General features: G+C 35.5%; 1 protein-coding gene across 1 annotated transcript in view; it reads right to left on the reverse strand.

The window, feature by feature from the left end:
* The window catches only part of CEP128 (centrosomal protein 128), a 142,749-nt gene that overhangs the window by 13,198 nt on the left and 108,387 nt on the right, over positions 1–21,164 (reverse strand). Inside the window, exon 20 of the mRNA XM_067296884.1 lies at positions 14,268–14,291. Within this exon, the coding sequence (XP_067152985.1) occupies positions 14,268–14,291 (24 nt within the window). The remainder of the gene's footprint in view (positions 1–14,267; positions 14,292–21,164) is intronic.

Raw genomic sequence — 21,164 nt, forward strand, 5'->3', positions numbered from 1 at the left:
GTGACCACAGACCTTTTTTAACTATGTCTTTTTAAGTACATAAACAAGCAGTCACAAGCACACCAATCTAAGCAAGCCATTGCTCCAAAGAACTTAAATAATATTTCATAGAACTATAATGCAATATGTGAAGAACTTTTGTGAGATCTTTTGTTTTGAACCCACCATTTGGCAGCTCTTTCATTCTCATACTGCAAGAGATAGTGAACAACCAATCCCTATTGATCTTCTTTATGCCACTGATCATTTTACAGACTTTTCACATTTTCCCCACTCATAATCCTTTCCAGGCTGAACAGTCTACTTAGGTGCTCCTCACATAGAGGAAATTTCATGCCTTTGATCATTCTTAAGTCTTGTGGACCTTCTCTAGTTCTACTATATCTTTTTGAACATGAAGAGGAAGAGTGAGGAACAGAGAATCAGAACTGAACAGAGTAATCTAAGTGCAGATACGCCATCAATCTGGAAGCAATAATGTTGTCTCTCTTATTGCCTGCTTCTTTCCTAACAGTTCCTAACATTCAGTTTTTCAGATTGTAATAAACATGTTTTCCATAATAAATGCAGGTCAAGTCTCAAACATTGGGATTCATTTGTATCTCACAAGATTGGACCTATGAGCCTTATTTAGTCCCAATAAACTGAATTAGCTAGTGGGCATGAGACAGTGATTTTTCTTTTTCTGTACTTATTTAATTTAACTAGAAAAAATGGTACTGGCAGTTAAGATGGTGATATATTACAACCTACTTCTGTAAAACAGTCTCCTGGATATTTGCACTCTTTTTCCTTCTGAGACTGATGGGCTTCAAACCATATCTCTTATCTTGTAGGAAACAGGTTTTGTCCTTAGACTGTATGCTTAGCTAAGAAAGGACTTTCTCATCCCGCTGTTCAAACCTGCAGTAGGAACGCAAGACTCATTAGGAGCAAAAACAAGAAATATACAAACACACACGACTCTAGAGTGGTTATTGTACTTAGGAAGAAGATAAGTCCTGAATATTGTCCTTTCTTCTAGGATAACTGCTACTCTTCACACAGGGTGGAAGAGAACAAGAATACATTCAAGTCAGAAGAGCTAGAACAGTGAGAACTCTATAATCACAGGGTAGAGGAAATAATTCTAGGAGAGGGTTGGATGAATTACTACTTCAAGAAGAATAAGAAGAGTAAGTAGAGAGCCTACACAATGGGGTAAAAGGAATGATCAGCAAAGAAGGATATTTTAGAAATCAAGAAGCACAGGAAGAACTGTCAAAAGTAAAGTAGGGTAAAACAAAGATTTTTTAGCCAAAAATAAAAATGAGAAAGGAAAACAAGGTGGAGATAATCTAGGTATAAACCTAAAATAAAATTAAAAGAAAAGCTAAGGTGTTCAAGTATTAATTTTGCTAGATTTAAGCAGTTTAATTTTAAAAATTGTATGGGAATTATATAAGACTGGGGAAAACTGCCGGAAGATAAGTGAGCCTCTTTCCAAAATGGGCAGCACAGAGGACACCCAATATGAAAAAAGTGCTTAACTGCAAGGTTGACAACTGACCATAACAAATCCTGAAAAAATCTTGGAAGGACAGGAAGGTGCATACTTGTGCTGTTTCCCTGTGAATAAAGTAGGGCCAGTTAGAATCAGTTTTTCAAAATTCGAAGTCAGAATTAATACAGGTAATTACTTTTTACAGGAAGTAAAATTATACTTTCTTCTTTCTCATCAGCTGCATGAGACAATGTGGGTAAATAGATTTTGTACTTGGCTAGCCATGTCTGGACCAAAATTAAAATTTTTTTTCTATCTTTGTAAGTAGTCCTGTATTTTAATGTATAAATGCGTTTGTAATGATTTTTTTTGATTTACAAAATTCATAATTGAATAATTTCTTAAGAAGAAAAAATTATTTTTTCTGTAACATATCTGGCTCTTTACCAGAAAAGAATTATAGAATTTGAAGATACATATTACTAATGAATATATACAACAGATTCTTCATATTTTCAGGGTGCGATCAGGTAGGAGGCCTACACATACTGTTCAAAGTGATTTTCACATACAGTAATGTAGAACTGTTTTTATACATAAAAAATTCCTAATTTTTTTTTCAAATGCTTACGATATCTCTCCACTTCAAATTAAAATTGTCTAGAGGCATCTGTCAATCTCTAATATTTCCCCCTTATAAGCATCCACCATTTCACTTTTACCACTGTAAAGTGGTATTCATTCATATTTCATGCTTCATTTACAGTGGCCTTACATTCATCAAAGCCTTGATGACTCCATGAATTTATGATGAGTTACAATGCTTGCTGCTTCTTCCCAGAGTACCATGTGGTACTGGTCTGCATGTGTGTTTGTAAGGCTGAGGAATATATAACAGACAACAGATTCTCTACAACCAAATCTCTATCCACTCTCATGAAGAGAAGATTGAATTATATGTGAATCAAAATATTGAATCCTAATGTTCAGCAGTCTTCCTAAATTTACACAGGGACACTTACCACAAAGTTATTGACCTTGAGCAGCACAACAACTCCTCCTCCCCTCCAAGAAACAACCAACCTTCTCCTCTCCCACACAAACACACAAGCACAACAAACTCCTCTTTCCCCACAAGAAACGAATAACCCAACCCCATCTCTTTTCTTGGTCCACCAGCAAAATCATAAATATTTTGAGCTTATGGTATATACTACCTAATCTATTCTGCTAAGGCATTGCACTTCTCAATTGCAGGACAATATACATTTGGCATGTCATACAGAGTTGAAATAAATTTGTCTGGGACACAGGAAACATTTAATGTAGGGGTTCCTCAACATGTATACTTAGTTCATAGTAATTTTTTTACAACTATGAAAATTTTTGCTTTTTTATAAATGAAATCTGCAATCTGTTCTCATCATAACAGCAGCTCAGCCCCTAAGCATGTGCCCATGCCTTAAGCCATCCTCTTTTCCAATTCTTTCTCTAAATACCAATGCCAAGAAAAGCTCTCATCAACACTGTCTGTAAATAGAGTTAAGGAAGATGCTCATCATTTGTTCTCCCCAAAAGTCTCTTAAATATATCCCCTCTACTCCACATGCTTTTTGTGGAAAAAAAATAATAATAAAAAGAAGCTGTGCCTCAGCTTGATTTCATTAATCATTTTAAGCTATTGCTACATTATTAAATGTAATCTTGAAAGCAGAAGACCAACCCACAGGTCATGTTCATAACTCAGTCCTTGGTTTTTGGATCTCATCAAGAATCCAGTGGATAAGGGATACCTGACTGATACAGGCTACTTGGACTTCTGAAAGGTTTTTGATCATTTTCCTCATCAAAGGCTACTAAGAAAACTAAGTAGCCATGAGCTACGTGGGAATATCTTTTCCTAGTTTGAAAGTCAGTTAAAAGATGGCAAGCAGACTGCAGAAGTAAATGATCAGATTTCACGATGTGGAGTGATCACCAGGTGACCTGGTTCCACCAGAATCTCTGCTATTGAATACCTAGATAAAAGACCTAGAAAGCACAGTGAGGTAGGTCATTGCAACATTTGCTGCTGCGGCTGCTAGTAAGACATTCAGGGTAGTAAAGATGAGGGTCAGCCATGAAGATCTGTAGAACAACCTTATAAGATTCCTAAGATTTAATCCTTACTTTGATGCTTACTAATACTCAATTTAATGCTAACTCAGGGCTCAGTAACAATCAAAAAAGCAAAAATCAACTTTGGACATCATTAGGAAAGGAATAAACAGCCAGAGAACATAATTATTCCCAAGTATGAATCCACAGTGTGCTTGCATCTTGACTACTGAGTGCAGTTCTGGATCCCCATCTCAGAACAGAAATAGGTAGACATAAGTAAGGTTCAGAGAAGAGCAACAAGAATGATCAAAGGCATGGAATACTTCCCATATGAAGAATGATTAAATAGAATGACTCCATAGACTAGAACTCTTCAGCCAGGAAGACAGAAGACAGACTGAGGGGAGAAATGACCAATGTGCATAAAATCAGAAGTTGCATAAAGATGGAAAAGTTGAAAAGGTTTTAAGAAACTGGGCAAGTTCATGAAAGAGAAATACCATAAAAGAACTCCAAATTCATAGAAACCACATCTAGGTCAGGATAACTCTGAGCTTTGAATGGCTGGAATCTGACTGAATGAATGAGAGAGAGAAAAAATATGTGCCTGTCCTGTTCATACACTCTTCCTTAAGCATTTATTTCTGGATATTGTTGCGAAGTCTCGCTGGGCTAGACTGACCTTTTGTCTTGCCCAGTATAGCTGCTTTTATATGCTAAAATTCTCACAGTCTTCTGAGCAAATTTTGAAGTGATTTGAAAAGGATGACTCATATACTAACATTTTCAGGGACAAAAATGTGTCCCTGTTTCATAAAACCATTGAAAAGAATGATTTGTGATGCGCAAATGAAAAACAAAAAAAGAAAAGGTTTGTTAGGGGAACTTCAATAAAAAAGAATAGAACAAAAAAAAAGTTGAGGAACGGGAGAGAAAGATGATGAAAAAGCTTTTAGCTGGCTCACAGAATTGGTTTGTTAATAATTTAATGAAATGCACAGCAACCCCCTCAACACAGATCAAATGCCACACTAGTAGCATTAATGACTACACTCTATTCTATTAGAAGAGATGGATTTAGCCATTCAGATAAAATGCAAAAAAGGATGTTGTGAACACCTGATGTAGAGGGCAATTAAGTACTGTTAACTTTTTTTCCCAGAAACTGGAAAGCTATACGCCATAAGGCATACAAATAATCCTAAAGAGAGCAATCGCATCTGTCTGTTCATTATTTAACAGGGAACAGAAGGTACTGATATAATTCACTGATGGTACTGATAAGAGGAAGGAACACCAACTATACTGACTGAGGCTGTATTCATGGTATTTTATTTAACAGCAGACTCTTCCATAGAGTGCTATTAATCTTTCTGTTTTTAAAATAAAGATTATTTACTTTGAAAAGGGGCGTTCTATGTTCTCACAGAGAATGATAAAACAAATTACTCATTTTCCATGACTTCATACAAACACTTTGATGTTTAAAGTGCATGCGAACAGTTAATCCTTCTATATTGATGTATTCTTTGTGATAGACAGTTTCACACTGTCTCAAGGGACAGATCTAAAACAAAATCAGGCACACATTTTATTTTTAGTCTCAAAGCTGCAGTGCTATACACAAATAAATCAAAGCTGGTTTGTATATAAAGTTTGGCTTTATAGTCAATATATTGAAAACATAAACATAAACCAGAAACCAAACTTTACGGACTTTCATGTACAGTGCTCCTTTCTTTTCTGAGGTAGGTAAAAACAAATGGCTATCTGTATAGTACAGATATTTTTGAAAATTAGAGCTGACTTAAGTACCAGTTAGCTAATCCCCAAAGAATACCCATAAAAAGATTAAATGCAACTATAATTTAAACTGACAGCAATGCATTTCAGCAGGCAGTTACAATTCAGATGAAAGATGTAATGTTAAAGGTGACCTACGATGACTTTTTTTTTAAATGAACTTCGCATGTTGAATACCTAAATAGCAAGAATAGGATGCATCCAGCAGTTAAGCAGCTTTAAAGGCATCCTTTGCTTTCCAATTTAGTACCTCTAAATCTGTGCAGTTCCAGCTTCTATCTCCAGCACTAGACTGATATGTTGTAAATTCTGTGATCTTGGCGTCACAATAGATGCAGAATACACTGCATTAGGTAAATTCTTTTATACACGGTGTGGCTCTGTTTAAGACACCTGAGATTTTCTTGATCCTCATATACCAAATTTCATGATAGCTGGGACATTCTATGACCTAGTATATCGTAAGTGTATGGTGAACTTCAAGAGAAAATAAGATATATATTTCGTATCATTATATTCCAATTATACCATTACTCCAACTATACAATTGTTTTGACGGTTTCATTACAGCACACTATAGCATATTAAGAAATCACATTACCTTAAAAAAAGATAGACAACATACATAAATTTATTAAGTTACACAACATAGAAGTTCAACTGGGTTTCATTACACTACATTGTTTCATTGAGTTTTAAACCACTAAGATTGTTTTTAAAGCTGAAACTGAATTCATAGTAATGAAAAACAACAGATCTTTGTTAACATGGGGATCTGAATGAGAAAGAATGCAAATGCCAAAATAACTGAACTTTTAATTTAGACTCCAGATGTTTTTGCATAGGGTGGACCACATTTTAATTAAGAGAGTTTCATGGATGCTTCCTTTCCCATTTGCAGTGACATGGACAATCTCTTCTCTCATTCATGAGCACATAACATCCCTGTGGTAACTACAGAAATTGTTTACATGGAAAAAATATTAGGAAAGTATTTCATGAATTTTTAGTTGTTTGATGCATACTAGCAGCTGGAAATGTGGAGGAGGCAGTGCTGTCTTTTGGCTATCCAGCTCTCCATGAATCATCAGCTAGTGCTCTGAGGACTACTGGAGGTCCATAGACCTAGTTTGGGAATCAATTCTTTATCATTTACTAAAGTTTTGATCAAACAGAAAGACATCTTGGAAATAATTACTGGAAATTAAAAGAAGTATAACACAGGAGGCAGAGTGGGTAAAGAAACGTAATGTTATTGGGCACACATTCTTAAGGGTATAAAGAGTTCTGTGTCATTCATGAATGCTATCTTCAACTTTCTGGAGTTTTGCAGACTAAAAATTATTGCATATAATCTACATCAATGTTTCGTATGTTAACAGTATTTCATCAAGCCTTTCAAAAAGCATTTAAAAACATTTAATTAACAGACCCTTCACAGGAAAGAAGAAATACTGTTGTTCACTTTTTACAGTCGAGAGAAAACGGAATACAAAGAGAAGTGATTTAACCAAGATGTCAGAGTAGGAAAAAAACCCAGGAATCTGGCTTATGGATTTACCCATTTTAATGACAAGGTGCATGATAATGAAAGAATGAAAAACTTATGGTGGCATCAACCGGTGTAGCTGTGTTCCTAAGGCTGTAGATTTGATTAAATATAAAACTTTTAAGACTATAATGAAGGAGCTAGCAGCACATTAGAAAGATTTTAAGCTTTAGTTTGTTATCAAGCATAATTTTAACTTGTTTTGTGGTATGTAACCTGGAAAACTGCATACTATACCAGATATATCTGTGCATTACTTATCAACTTACAAGCATCCTATATTCTATGGAAGAATTCATAGACATATGTTTCAGAGATGAAAGGATGACATTCCTAAAGAGAATCCTGTGGATGGAACACACAGGGCCTTCTTTTAAAATTACATTTATATGTACATACATACATATATATGTATATATACACACACACACACACATATACATATATATACATACACACACACACACTATGTTCAAAAAAAGTCTTCAGTCAAGACCACTGTGTATCAGCACTCCTAGCTAAACTAAGAGAAATAACTTACGATATCTAAAAAAAATTGCATTCCCTTGTAATAAAGATTTATACTGAGATTTTTTACTTTCACCAGTGGGAAACCAGGAGTATTTCAGTTTATTAAAATCTGACAGAGAGGTTCAATACTTGCAACCTGTAAAACATGACATACCTTCACAATATCAAAAGGAACATTCTACTTAGGGATTGTATTATAATACTGATATCACTATGGGAGAAACTATGAAGTTATTATCCGGCCAGGCTGTTAGACATGCACCATGGCTATTTACCAACAACTGAATATGAAATTATCACCCTGAACTCTAAACAAAGACCAGTTTAATAAAGTTTAGAGCATCACCTACATTTCCTAACCTGCCTCTCACAAGCAGTTCAGCAGTAATTTCTTATGCCAATAATTTAAACATTCTTTAACAAATACACAAGAAGATAATATTTATCCTTAATTATATTTATCTGCAAATTTAGAATGCAAAGTCTCAGCACAAGGATGTTTACTTTTTCTAACAATAAGTTATCTAATTTCTCATTAATATAGTAATTCAATTTTCCAACATAATGAAGAAAATTTTTAATAAAGAGGAAACACTAATGCTGTCTATCAGTTTTGAGGGAAGGAGGATTAGAGAGGTGACATTAGAAATATATATATACATATATTATTTAGTTTGTGGAGTTTGTGCAAAAATACAGCCTTAACTGGAATCTATAAATTAGAAAAGTTGTGAACAATCTTATAAATCTATTTATGCTAGTATTTTTGGTTTCTACTTTAAATTCAACCACTGGGCAGGAAATGAGAAATAAGTGTGAATGGGTGAGGAAGGTGATTGTTAAAAAAATCATATTCATAATGGCAAAATACCTTATTCTTTAACAGAAAAGGATAGCAAAATGTTGGAAGAAAACTAAAGGTGGCTAAATTAGCAAAAAAACTAAAAGAACAAGTAAAATGTCAAATTCTAGGGGAGAGAGGATGAATGGATAAGCAGGGTATTCAAGCAAGAGCAATAGCTATGTGGGAGGAGTAGACAGCAGCAAGGAGGAAGAGAGAGGAAGGTAAATGTCAGGAGAAAAGAAACGCTCAGCTGTGAGCACTACTACACACTACACTACTTCATGGGAGTAGAGGAAGGAATTAATGAATCTTGGGAAAGTACTGTACCACCAGCAAAAGGAAGTGACGCACCAGCTCACTGATGAAAGGAAAGGAAAGGGTGAGGCAGGCAGGACAGAGCATCTCAGAACACTGCTCCTCTCCCGGTCATTTTTATAAGATCAAAGAACGGCTGCATTCTAGCCAAACTAGAAGGCCTTTGATGTAATGTCAGTTCTGGCAAGACACCACGGAAGTAGACCAAAGAGAAAAAAGAGTGTTAACCCTTAAAGATTTCTTAAACATTCATAGCTACAAAGTATGATAGCCAAGAAAGTCATGAGAGCTAATTGCAAGATTTGCTTATTGATGGAAAGCAGACAGAGGGAGAGAGAGAGAGGGAGAGCTTGCATGCACCATAAAATGAACAGTGTAAGGCAGGCACATACTCTCTGCAAAATGCATTGAACATTGTCACCCTTCCAATTCTTGTGCTAGAACAGGTGATTAATCAGAAAACTGATGCAACTTTTAGCCTACTGCTACAGTATAAGAAACCAATAGCTCTTACATTGCTATGTGTATGTGCACAGAGAAATCTATATTACTGGTATTCAAAATCTTACTTTCATGAACATAAAGTAAGAGTTACAACAAAACACATAAATGATCATACCAAAAAGGAAATTTATATAAAAGAGCTACTTTACAGAACAGTTACAGAATAACTAGAGTTATCCTAAATTTATGACATTATAACAAAAAACAGAATCATGTCCTGAGAACTCTGACCCAAATATTCTGAGCAAGTGGTATCCTCACTTCTGAGTCCTCTGCTGAAAACAGCAAGCAATCTCACCTATTGAGGAAAATATAACACACGTTCACTGGAATAACTTCAGTGGAATAACTGGCATGACTGATTTAAATAAAACTTTCCTGTCTTTTAAGTCAGTACCACTAAGGCAGAAGAATATAACTTGCAGTTGAAGTCACAAGCATCACATATTAGCAAAGTCTGCACCTGCTAGAGGCACCTTTACCTCTTTATGAGAATTAGATGTACTTCCCATTGTAGCTGCATCAAAGAACACAATACAGACTTTTTCCCCCCAAAAAACCATGCACCTTTGTCTGGAAATAACATAGGGCCAAAGCCTGTAGTTTTGTAAGAACTAAGGTACACCCAAGAATGAACTAAAACACTTTATTTGAAGATAAATCATATTAATTCTGGCAAAATATCAAGCTACATAATTGATTACTAAAGTGACCAGCAAAAATACTTTTTAATAGCTATGTAATAACTAAATCCTGTGTATTAAAGAATATTAAACAAAAAAAAAATCCAAACAAAACACAGAGATAATCTTTGGGTACTTGAAACTTCAGTTTTGCCTGTAGTACTTACTGAGGCATCTCCATGGGCACTTCTCACGTACTGAAGTTGAGGGATGATTACACCCACCAACAAGAATGCACCTTGTTCCTTTATCCCTTTCACATCCAATAGTGGGTCTGCCTAAGTAGCCCCTGTTCTTCCTTCTCTTCTCACAGCTTCTGCTCCTGTCCTGCTTTCTGTGCCCTGCTGGAACAACTAGTTGCATAGCTATGTAGTAAACCAGACTGTAGAATGGGACTGAAGAAAAACAACCAAAAAAACCCCCCAAAGCTTTTTATAACAGATACTATTTGTTCTCAGCTCACACATGAGTTTCCTTAAGGCTGGGTCAGGTGCAACATCCTGAAGGAGCTGGTAATACTGCGCTTTCCTCGGGAACCAAGTGAGTTTGCTGAAGGGACAGAAGGTTCAAGAAACTGCTGGAATGGCAGAGAGTACAAGTAATGGGTAGGGGATGTAGCTTCCAGCTCAAACAAACTGCTGAGAGAAGGAGCTGACAGGCCTCAGAGATGATGCAAAGGACCTTCTAAGGTATAAAACGGAACCTGGGAAGAAGAGGTTGCTGCAACTCACAAAATCACTGAGTTAGTTTAATCTAAACCTGGAAGCAAAGACCTGCCCTGCAAAGACATAGTAGGTAGAAAGAGATTTGCTCAGAGACCTCTCTTTATTCCTGTTCCATCTTACCTACTCACTTGGAGCTTTAACTGCTTAAAAAGTTCATTATCCTAGCTTATAGTCTAACAAACTTGGCTTTTCTGAGTTTAAAAAGACTGGGTTTTTTTCAGGCCTCCTACTATAGGGAGAAGGTTTATTCACCCAGAGCTCTGAAATGGATCTGCCTAGGCTCTTGTTACATTTCTTTCACAAATTCTTTTTGCCCAAGTTGCCGAGTTCATCACATGGCCACACCAACAATTTTACTGGAAACTTCAGGAGGTGGAAATGAGGTAGATATTAGAGAAAGGAAGGAGAGTGGGCTGCCACACACACATTTCAAAATATGTACATCAAGCCACAGCTTTCAGGTCATTGCTTAGAACAGAGCTAAAGATTAAAGAACTACATTTACTGTTAGATGCACATGGTTTTCTTTCGTTTGCAAAAGATCCAAACAAAACAAACAAACAAACGTGCAAAGTAAAAATGATTTTAAAAGTGACTGTAAGAGGCTTCTGGTGATCTCAGACAGTCCTGCACAAAACTTCATATATTCTCATGCAGATCAATTTCTTCCCAGTCTCAGGCAGAATGAGAATATTATGGAAGAAAATGCAGATGACTTTCCTAACCCAGCAAACAAATGGTCCAATAATTTAGAAACTTAACCCTGGAGATTTGAAGCTTTCCTATGCATTTTGCCTAGCTTGTGTGTGTCATGTCTTTTCCCTCTCTTGCCCTTTTATGTATTTTGCAAGTCATGTGAACTGCTACCTTTCCTTCAAAATTCTCCTAAGAAAATGTTTTCTACACAATTTAAGGAATCTCTCCCCTAAGAATTTTGTTTCAATTTGAATTTAATTTCTTAAGTGTCTATCCCATTTCCATTCTCTGCACTTGAATCAAATCATAAGCTATGTGACTCAGGTTGTACTTTTTGACTGCACTGCTATGAGCACTCAGATAACAGACAGTAAGAAAATTATACAATATGACAAATAATTATAATAACAACTATATATATATTTAACTATTATGTACTCATTCCTATAAATGCTGCATAGATGTACAGCTATATACGTGTACACACTGTAAATAGAAGGATTCTTATCTATCCCTTAAACAACAAGCCTTCATCATCCCTTTGCTCCAGGGCTTTTCTACCACAGCTCATTGTGACACATTTAGGGGACATAAATATTACTCTGTGTGTGTTTTTTAAGTTCTGTTATGGGAAAGGGGAGAGAGAGTGCTACTATCCTCAGAGAACTGAAACAGATAAAAAGGTAAAAATTACGATTTTACAGTATGCACTATCGGCTCTCTAACATCTGACTTTAGAATGTATTTAGCAATATATATATATTGTGGAACTGACACCAAATTTAGCTACTACTACAACTTAGCATTTCTGAAAATCAGGCCTTAAGAGTCAGAAAGTCAGTAACCCAGAAAGAGAGGAACACAAAATTATTAACTGCCTGTGAAAATATCAGTTTAAATGATTTGCCAAACATCATAAAAGAACTTTATGCCAAAAGTAAAAATATTGTTTTGGGAGCAACAGCCTTACTGATGACCATACTTTTCTTGCCCGCAATCTCAGGCCTTAACATCACACATCTTCCTGTGTCAGTAATAATGAAAGCAGTGATTGATTTCAAGCTGGATTCAGCACCACAAACTTGCATTCAGATGTTACCTCTCAACTTGCATTAATAAAGAAAATGATATTTTACTGATAATAATCTACTTCCTCTTCCCCTATCTAGACAAAATTTAGTAACAAGTCTTCCCATGTTTTTTTCTAAACTAGAAGAAGAGATTGAAAGTATTTTTTTTTTAAAGAAAAGCTTCAGAAAAATAGAAATACTGTCACAGAACATGGATTGAATTTGCATTAAATTGTGCTACTTGCATGAAATTAGTCTCTGGCTGTGCCAAAACTGGGAAGGCACAAAGCAGTTTAACTCATGGTTCATGAGAAATGAATCACAGAATCACAGAATGGTTGAGGTTGGAAGGGACCTCTGGAGATCATCTAGTCCAACCCCCATGCTCAAGCAGGGTCACCTACAGCAGGTTGCCCAGGATGGTGTCCAGACGGCTTTTGAATATCTCCAAGGATGGAGACTCCACAACCTCTCTAGGCAACCGGGTCCAGTGTTCAGTCACCCTCACGGTAAAGAAGTTTTTCCTCATATTTAGACAGAATTTCCTGTGTTTCAGTTTGTGCCCGTTGCCTCTCGTCCTACCGCTGGGCACCACTGAGAAGAGCCTGGCCCCATCCTCTTTATACCTTCCCTTCAGATACTTATACACATTGATAAAATCCCCCCTCAGTTTTCTCTTCTCCAGGCTGAAGAATCCCAGCTCTCTCAGTCTTTCCTCATAAGAGAGATGCTCCAGTCCCTCATCATCTTAGTAGTCCTCCACTGGACTCACTCCAGTAGCTCCATGTCTCTCTTATATTGGGGAGCCCAAAATTGGACACAGTACGCCAGATGGCAGTGGATACATGCCTGACTGACCGTCATGTAAGCAAACCATGATGAAGAGATGCTCCTAAGCAGGACTAATGTCTTGGCTACATTTTGCCTTCACACAGCACTATGCGAAGTGCCAGGACTCTGAATTTGAACACTAGCTCCCTATTCCTACAGGTAAGGAGTTCCAGCACTGCACTCTGATTTACAAAGGGCCTTTTATGTGTGGATGCAAGCTGTTTTAACATATTCAATATATTTTAAATATGTTTTTGAAACCTGAAGCAGGTTAAGCTGTCTTCATAGATGCACAGACTGTCATAGGATAAGGAGGACAAAATAATGTTGCACAAGTAAATCTGAAGGGTTTAAATTTGCAGCCTTGATATTGCCTCAGTACTAGTTTCTTTAGATGCAATCTTCTAGATTTCCAATAAAAAGAAATTAAATGCCTGATAAATTCTATTGTACGGTATCACAATGCACATGCCTACATAAGAGAAGAAAAGCATGGTGCAGAAATGCCAGGGCTAGCCAAGAAGCCCACATGGTAGAGTAGTGTCAGCTGGGTGCCATGCAGACTTACTAGCTTGAGACATCTGGATAACCCAGCTGCATTCATTCATGGTACATGCATGCACTGAGGTTTATGTCCTGGCAACTTAATATCTTAAAATCATATTCCTCCATGCTTTTAGTTCCAGTGTTCATGTGGGCAGATGAACTGATTCTGTCTACACCTTCCAGTGTAAACATGCAAAAAGCAAACAATTGTCACTGGAAGGATTAGATCTGCTACATGGACTTCACTTATTTGAACTGTTAGCAGCAGAAAAACAGCATCCTTTATATGGCTCAGTTCTACCACATTTCTCTTCCAGAGTTGGGATGAGGACCAAGCTGTACAGGAAAGCTACATTACACTCTATGTTATATAACTGGTGCTCAAATACCATAGCAAAAACCTACAGAGAAAAGTGCAGTTTGTAACTTCGTATGTATCTTTTTTTACTTAAAATTAAAATGAAAGTTAAAAACAGAGAACTGAAACTTTTTTTTTAAATACATAAAAATAACATGTATTTGATAATTTGGAAAAATTAGCAGCAATCTCATTGTGATAGGTATGAAAATGAATTCAAGAAACTTACCATTTCTAGGGCCATAATACGCTCCTACAAATAAAGCAGAACATGCAGTTAGAAATTAAGGAATACAAATAGAACTTAAGTTGAACAAAGATGAAAAGGCTTCATTTTTGTTTTTGCTGGTAATATGCATTTTGTACAAATCCCACTGGATAGGGACTGCAGTACTTGACTGGACCTCTGGAAACCAGTCAAGAAAGAATTTGAAAAACTTATTTACTCCACAATATTTTTTCAACTGCTACTATTAGATTTTCCGTATTCTTGATTTTATTCTTGTATATCCCATATTTGTGTGTGGGTTTTTTTTTTTTTTTTTAACTACTGAACACTTATTTTAAAAGATGTTTCTTGAACTCTCCTCCTTGACTGTAAACCTATCGTGTTTTGGAGTTCATGCCATGTTAGTATCTGTTTTAGTTTCCTCTGAGGCAATTCTTTACAAAACTAAAAAGTAAATTCCATAGCATTATTCTGTTATCCAGAAATATCTCCGAAGAATGACTGTCATTTTGTTATTAAAAAACAAAGTCCAATGTTAGACAAAAATAAAAAGCAAATAAAATAAGTTTGTTTCAGTTTTAATCCATCACCAAATATAAAAAATATAGAACTTACATTGTCCAGAAAATCAGGCAAACTGAAAATACTTTCACTGCGTATACAGTAGGGATTTACAAAATGTATGCATTTTAACATTCATTCTATTAAACTCCACTAGTAATTTTAAGAAAAATATTAAGCTAGTAAAATCAAGATACTGTACTGTGGCACTATTACCACATCCTAACTAGGCATGATATTTTAAGGAATTGAAAGACTATATATTCAAATGTTTAGGTGAACCCACAATTACAGTACCTGACCATTAACACATTACAGGAATTCTTACCTTATTCAACTATTAGCTTTTTTAAAGCAAGGGAAAGGATGTTGGATTTTTTTCCTTTCTGGGTGAATTAGGTTAAGAATTGTAAAAATTTTTTTGGTCTATCCCTAACAGGTAAAAATGATTGTAACAAATCAGGTTCATTTCTGCAATTGTGGGTTGTTTGCTGTTTCTATAGAATTCTAGAGAAGCACTGAAAAAATGCCCACCCGGCAAACCTCTCCTTTTATGAAGCACTACCCTCAGTATTAGCCCTCGAAGTAACCCTTGAATTGTAGTGGACCCACAAAAAAAAATTGTGGTTCACTGTCTTTTTTCTTCCTTACTGATTAATATAATGAAATACAGAATTTACATCACATGGCACTAGATATTTGTGAGAATATATGAAGTTGAGTTACAAAAATGCCATTTGATATGCTGATTTCTTTTAACTCTCCAGACCGGTATTGGAACCTTTTTAACTGAAGTGTCATTTCCTGCTTTCTGTTCTCATATACTCTTCTTTCATGTTGATTTTATGTGGCTCATAAGACTTATAACCTTCATATTACAAAAAAGTAATCTTTATACAATGTTTTTTATAATACCTCAGCTGGACTTAACCTCTGTGAGAACTCTGAAAGCTATGAGCATGCCTAAAGTATGTCTGATGAATAGTACACGACAGACCTGCATTTAGTTTTCCTCTTGTTTGTGGTTGTTTCAGATTGCCATAATGATTTAGGCAGAAGTTCTAACCTCTGTAACAACCCCAGCCTCTTTGACAAAGATGTCAGTGACTGTGGGGACACTTGTGTGACTGTTTCTCCTTCTGCAAAGAAGTTTAGGAGCTGATCACCTCATTTTCCAGAATAGGAGAAAACAAACAAAAAGAGTTTAACTGAGTGGTTCTATACAGGGAAAAAAATCCCAGAAACAAACTGTTAGACATGCAGTGGCAGAATTCATTTGCTAGCATCACTGAATAAAACTTTAATAGCTCAGACAGCAAGAAATAAAAGAGACTGGCAGTTTGTGTACATTGCTAAAGGCTAACAGTCTAGTGAAAGGGGAAAACATAGTAAAATCCAGAGAGATTTAGATAATTCTGATCTGCCTTCACTGTCTTGAAAATAATAGCTGCAACAAAATTTTCTTAGACCAATAGAAGAAACTGGGAGCCAGAAACCATTCTTGCCATTTGAGACACTGCAAAAGTAAATTTCTTTTTTTTCCTTTTTTTTAAGATTAGGTGAAAATGAGTTACAATGACTTTTGGAGTTGTTATTGTCTCAGACAACTTAAAAAGTTACTGAATGTGTGAACTGATTAATATATTTGTATAAGGCCAGCATCACTTGAATTACTAAATAGCTAACGTTAACTCATATAATCTTTTGAAGAAAACACACATTTGCAATATTTACCCTAGTGAAATGTTTAAAACTCATTCACTAAACGATTGTTGGGTGGAAGTGAAGTTAATTTTCATCAGCAACTTACAATAGTTGCACCTTTGATTGCAATTCTAAACCATGGGCAGAAAGAGTGAGACAATACTGTCGGAAAAACCCCTGTTACAAGTGAAAGTGAAAAAAACAGAATATAGTCTGGAAAAGACTGATTGGTTTTGAAAATGTGCAAAAAAACTAGTAAGACTGTTTCAGAAAGTATGTAGAAGAAAATATCTAGAGGGAAAAATAAGAATGAGCATGCAAACAAGTGTAATGGAAATCTAGCACATGATTAAAATACAACTGTTTAAAAAAAAAAAGAAAAAAGCTGACATTTTGCCAGTAAAGAATGGATGCCACTAAAATTGGCTGATGTTGGAATGTCATGCACAGTGCAGCTGAAAACAGTACAAGTAAAATAAATTTAAAATCTAAATTAACAATTATTTCATATACCACACTTGTGCAAGTTTCTCTACTGATTTTCTGGAGTAGACTCACATTTCCCAATTAAAAAAAAAAAAAAAGTTTTATTCAGAAGTATGATAGAAGAGAAACCTGAAACAGATTGACCAAATGAAATGATAAAACTCCCTTTGCATAAACTGATGGTAAAAACAGACGGAGAAAGAAAAAATGTACTTGTTTTACCACGTCGTTACAGACTCTTTCAAAGAAGTAGGTTTTAAAAAATTTAAAACAAGACAAAAATACAAACAAAAAGACAAAAATAATTTTAGTTATAATTTTTTTAAAAACAAAAAAGTTTTGTTTTGTTTTGTTTTTTTTACCAAAAAAGGGACTTGTGTCTTACATCTAAGAGCTGGAAATCAAAAAATCCAGATCTACATTGCAGATTTCCTAAAGATTTATTTCATCTGTGTTTTCGTTTCTCATCAGTGAAATTAGAATAATATAAGGTCCTTTAGTCCTTAACTTCAGGTTGTCTATTAAGATATGTTTTTTCAGTGCCCATCACAATGGATGTCAGTTAGGGACCCAAAGTGCAATGCTACATAAATGAAAGTTTACTGAACATCACCAAAATTTTTGCTCAGAAAAGCTAGCCTAATACACACTAAATAGTCTTTAATCTTTCTTGTAAGCTGGTCTGGGATACAGACTATGTCGGTACATGAAAAGCCTTGAGACAAAAAAATATTATATGAAAAATCTAAAAAATATTCATTTTGAAATACTTGTTCCTCCACAAAATTGCACTGGCTGTTGCAGACACTTATTTTCAAACATTTATTCAAAGACTCTGCAACAGAAAACAAACTCATGACTATGAAAGAGATGATATTTACAGGTCTCAAATTGGTGGTGATAGTGAACAGCAATTCACGTAAAAATGTCTTCAATTAAAAAAGGGGGAAAAAAATTCTTAGAATGAGCATGGCATTAGTAGGATGATTCCAAAAGTAGAATAAACAATACTTTAAAAATATCTTGCTTATTAAAATAAGGTGTATAATCTAGCTGCTAATTTCTAAATATCATAACTCTTAGAATCTCCACAGCTAATTCTATGAAGACTAACATGTAATGTATAAGAAAATTTACCATGGGTAATTTATACACTATCAATATTGATGTTCACATTTTCAAATTAAGATTCATTATTTTGTATTTAAATTCCTATATTTATATTAGTGTGTCACTAATTCCAGAGCAAATGAAAATGGTTTGCAACTGTGTTCCCAGAGACCATGCGCACAGCTGACCCCTAGCACTATGTACTAGATCTGGAGAAATCAGTAAGACTTATTGGAACTGAACTTGTACTCAGGAGAGAGTGACAAGGATTTGGGGAAAGGGGACAGAAGCAAATTTACCACTTCTGAATAGAGTTGTTAGGGCTTTCTGTGAAAGTCTGAGAGAAAAGATGGGCTTTGTACTGTTATTTGAATTAAGAACGTTGTCAAGAAATAAGGTAAATGTGTTATAGAAGCAAGGTCCAACGTGCAGATAACATATGATAAGGAATATGTGTTTAACTTAATTAACACACCCAAAAAAACAGTTACCATGTATAGCATAATATTTTCAGGAAAGTAGGGTGTTTTGTTTTGTTTTTGTTTTTTTTAAACTGTGGAAGAGTCTTCACAGAAAGCAAGATGAAAACCCTATAACCTGAGGCTTTTTTCTTCCCATGAGGTAAGAAAAGCAGTGAGGTTATATTCTTGGAGCGGCATAACAGAGAACATAACAAAATGATCTAGTCTCCTTGCAAGCTAAAATTGTATTATAATGAGCATGAGTATGTGTGTAAAGACAGAGAGAGAGCATATGTGTATGAGAACATAGATATATAAATTCATATATAAGTATATACACATATATAAATATAAATTTATATATAATATATAAAATTTCTAGTCAACAATATGAAACAAGTTCAATATGACAAAACAAATAAGTGATGTCACCCAAAGCATGTGCCTCCTAGTTCCCAAAATGCTCTGTATCAAAGAACTACATATACTACATGTACTTTCCATCCTGACCACATAATATCAGAAAACAGACAGGTTCATGTAGAAAGATGTAGCTATAAAGATCCACACCATTTACTTAAAGTATTTCATCTTTGTTATGATAGTTGCAGTCCAACACTTTCCCTCACTAGAGGAACACATGAAAACTAAAAGCCCAATATTTCAACTTTCAAAGTAGCTGCAACATTACAGTTTCCAATTTCTGTACTGTGGAAAGATCTATAACAGAAAAAGAAAGTGGACGAGGGTGGCAAAGGGGACACCAAGATCTTCAGGAAGAACTTTTCTTGAAGCATCACCATTTAGTGATGTTTCTGAACTGAAGACACACATGTCAAGTAGTGGGATTGGAAGTAATGGGAGATTTCAGAAAGAAAAAATATGTTTTCCTGGTGACCTCCACAGAGCTTACCTCAAAGCTTAAACAGCATACAGAAACTTCCCAGATTTCAAAAAGAACTCCATGAGCTGCTAGAAAATGTCCCTTATTTGTTTTCTTTTTCCTACTTTAAGTTGGACAGTGGCCAATGTTCCTATCTTTGAAGGTCTGTACATTGCAGGTTGGAATTCTATGAGGCCAAAAGGGCAAGCATTCAATTTTAATGAAAGCAGAAACTATGAACCCTTCCTACTACCCACCAAAACCTGCACCCTCATAATTTTGGGACACCTTTTTGGAAGCTCTCCAATCTTAGGAGATCTTAGTTGTGAGAAATTATTTTTCAACTTCTTTCTCAAGTCCCTATGGATCATGATGCTTGAAAACTTCTTACTTCAAGTTCTTTCAATGACATTTCATAGTGAACTACTGTTGTGTTGTCTTTAATTTAATGTTGGAAAGGCAGCATGAGCTGGATATCTAAAGAACTAGACAAGGAAGGACTGGGAGAGGAAGACCTTATGCGCCATATTAGTGGCCATTTTTCTTGTTCTGCTCTGCTGTGGTCCTAAAATCACATTGCTCCATGTAATGAAGCATGAAAGAAAGGACTATTTGAAAATTCAAAAGTGAATTTGGAAGATATTTATGGCTATTATTCTGTCTTATGTCCTCTGAGAACATGGTTAAAGTTCACTGAGCAATTAGTACGCTTTTGCATTAGGTTTAGTCATTTTGGTAAGGATAGCACTGTTTGTTCCTGGTGATGCAAACTTTACCATATATTTCTTTTTTGTTTTGTTGCAATGTGTTTTATAGTAAATTTTGAAAGCTTACTCAAGAAGGTTCTTTTTATTAAAAAGGCTTTTCCTGGATTTACACTGCTATAAAACTTATGAAAATTTTTAATGAAAAAAAAGTTCAGCTTTCAATAAACACAATTAGATTACAAGGTATACTTTCTGTACATTAGGACAATTTGTGGCTGCACCTGTTCACATGCTGGTGATAACCCAGTCCTGAGATGATGGTAAGCCAGGTAAGAAATCACTAGTGTCAGGATTGCAGTAGTGAAAACATGGAAGAGGAACTGGCCTAATTAAGACAGTTAGAGAGGATACTGGGGGGAAAAAAAGAAGAAGAAGAAAAAAAAAAGAGGCTATTTTCATTGAGAGTAGTCTGCATTTTGAACAGATTCAAGGAGAGAGCAGAATCTGAATTCAGAAAGGACACCTTTTGAAGTATACTGAACACAAATGGCTGCTGCATGCCACAGCCTGCAATACCAATTATGTGCAATGAAGATGAATGCTGTGATACTTATTGGTGTGCTTTGCAGTGCTTCTGATCACCTTGATATGGGTCTAAGGATCTTCATCTGCTTATATAGATCATGACTGACATATGAGTGAAAGATCTTGTAGCGGAGCTGTCTTATATATCTTCTTGGAAGGAATTGCCACTCGCACAGTCTTTGCTGTCTTCTAGTTCATTTGTTGTGTCCAAGACAAAGTGCCAGGTATAACTCCCTGAGGTATGGACAAGTGGTCTGAGACACTGCCGAATGAGCCTTAGCTATATTTATAGACAGTGCTCAAATTGGACTTCTTTGTTGTAATGCACACAGACTAACATGTGGCTCTGTGTAGCCACTGCAATGATAAGGACATAAAGCATACTAGAAATTTCTGGGTA

The sequence above is a fragment of the Apteryx mantelli genome, chromosome 4 (assembly GCF_036417845.1).
Source record: "Apteryx mantelli isolate bAptMan1 chromosome 4, bAptMan1.hap1, whole genome shotgun sequence".
NCBI classification, from domain to species: domain Eukaryota; kingdom Metazoa; phylum Chordata; class Aves; order Apterygiformes; family Apterygidae; genus Apteryx; species Apteryx mantelli.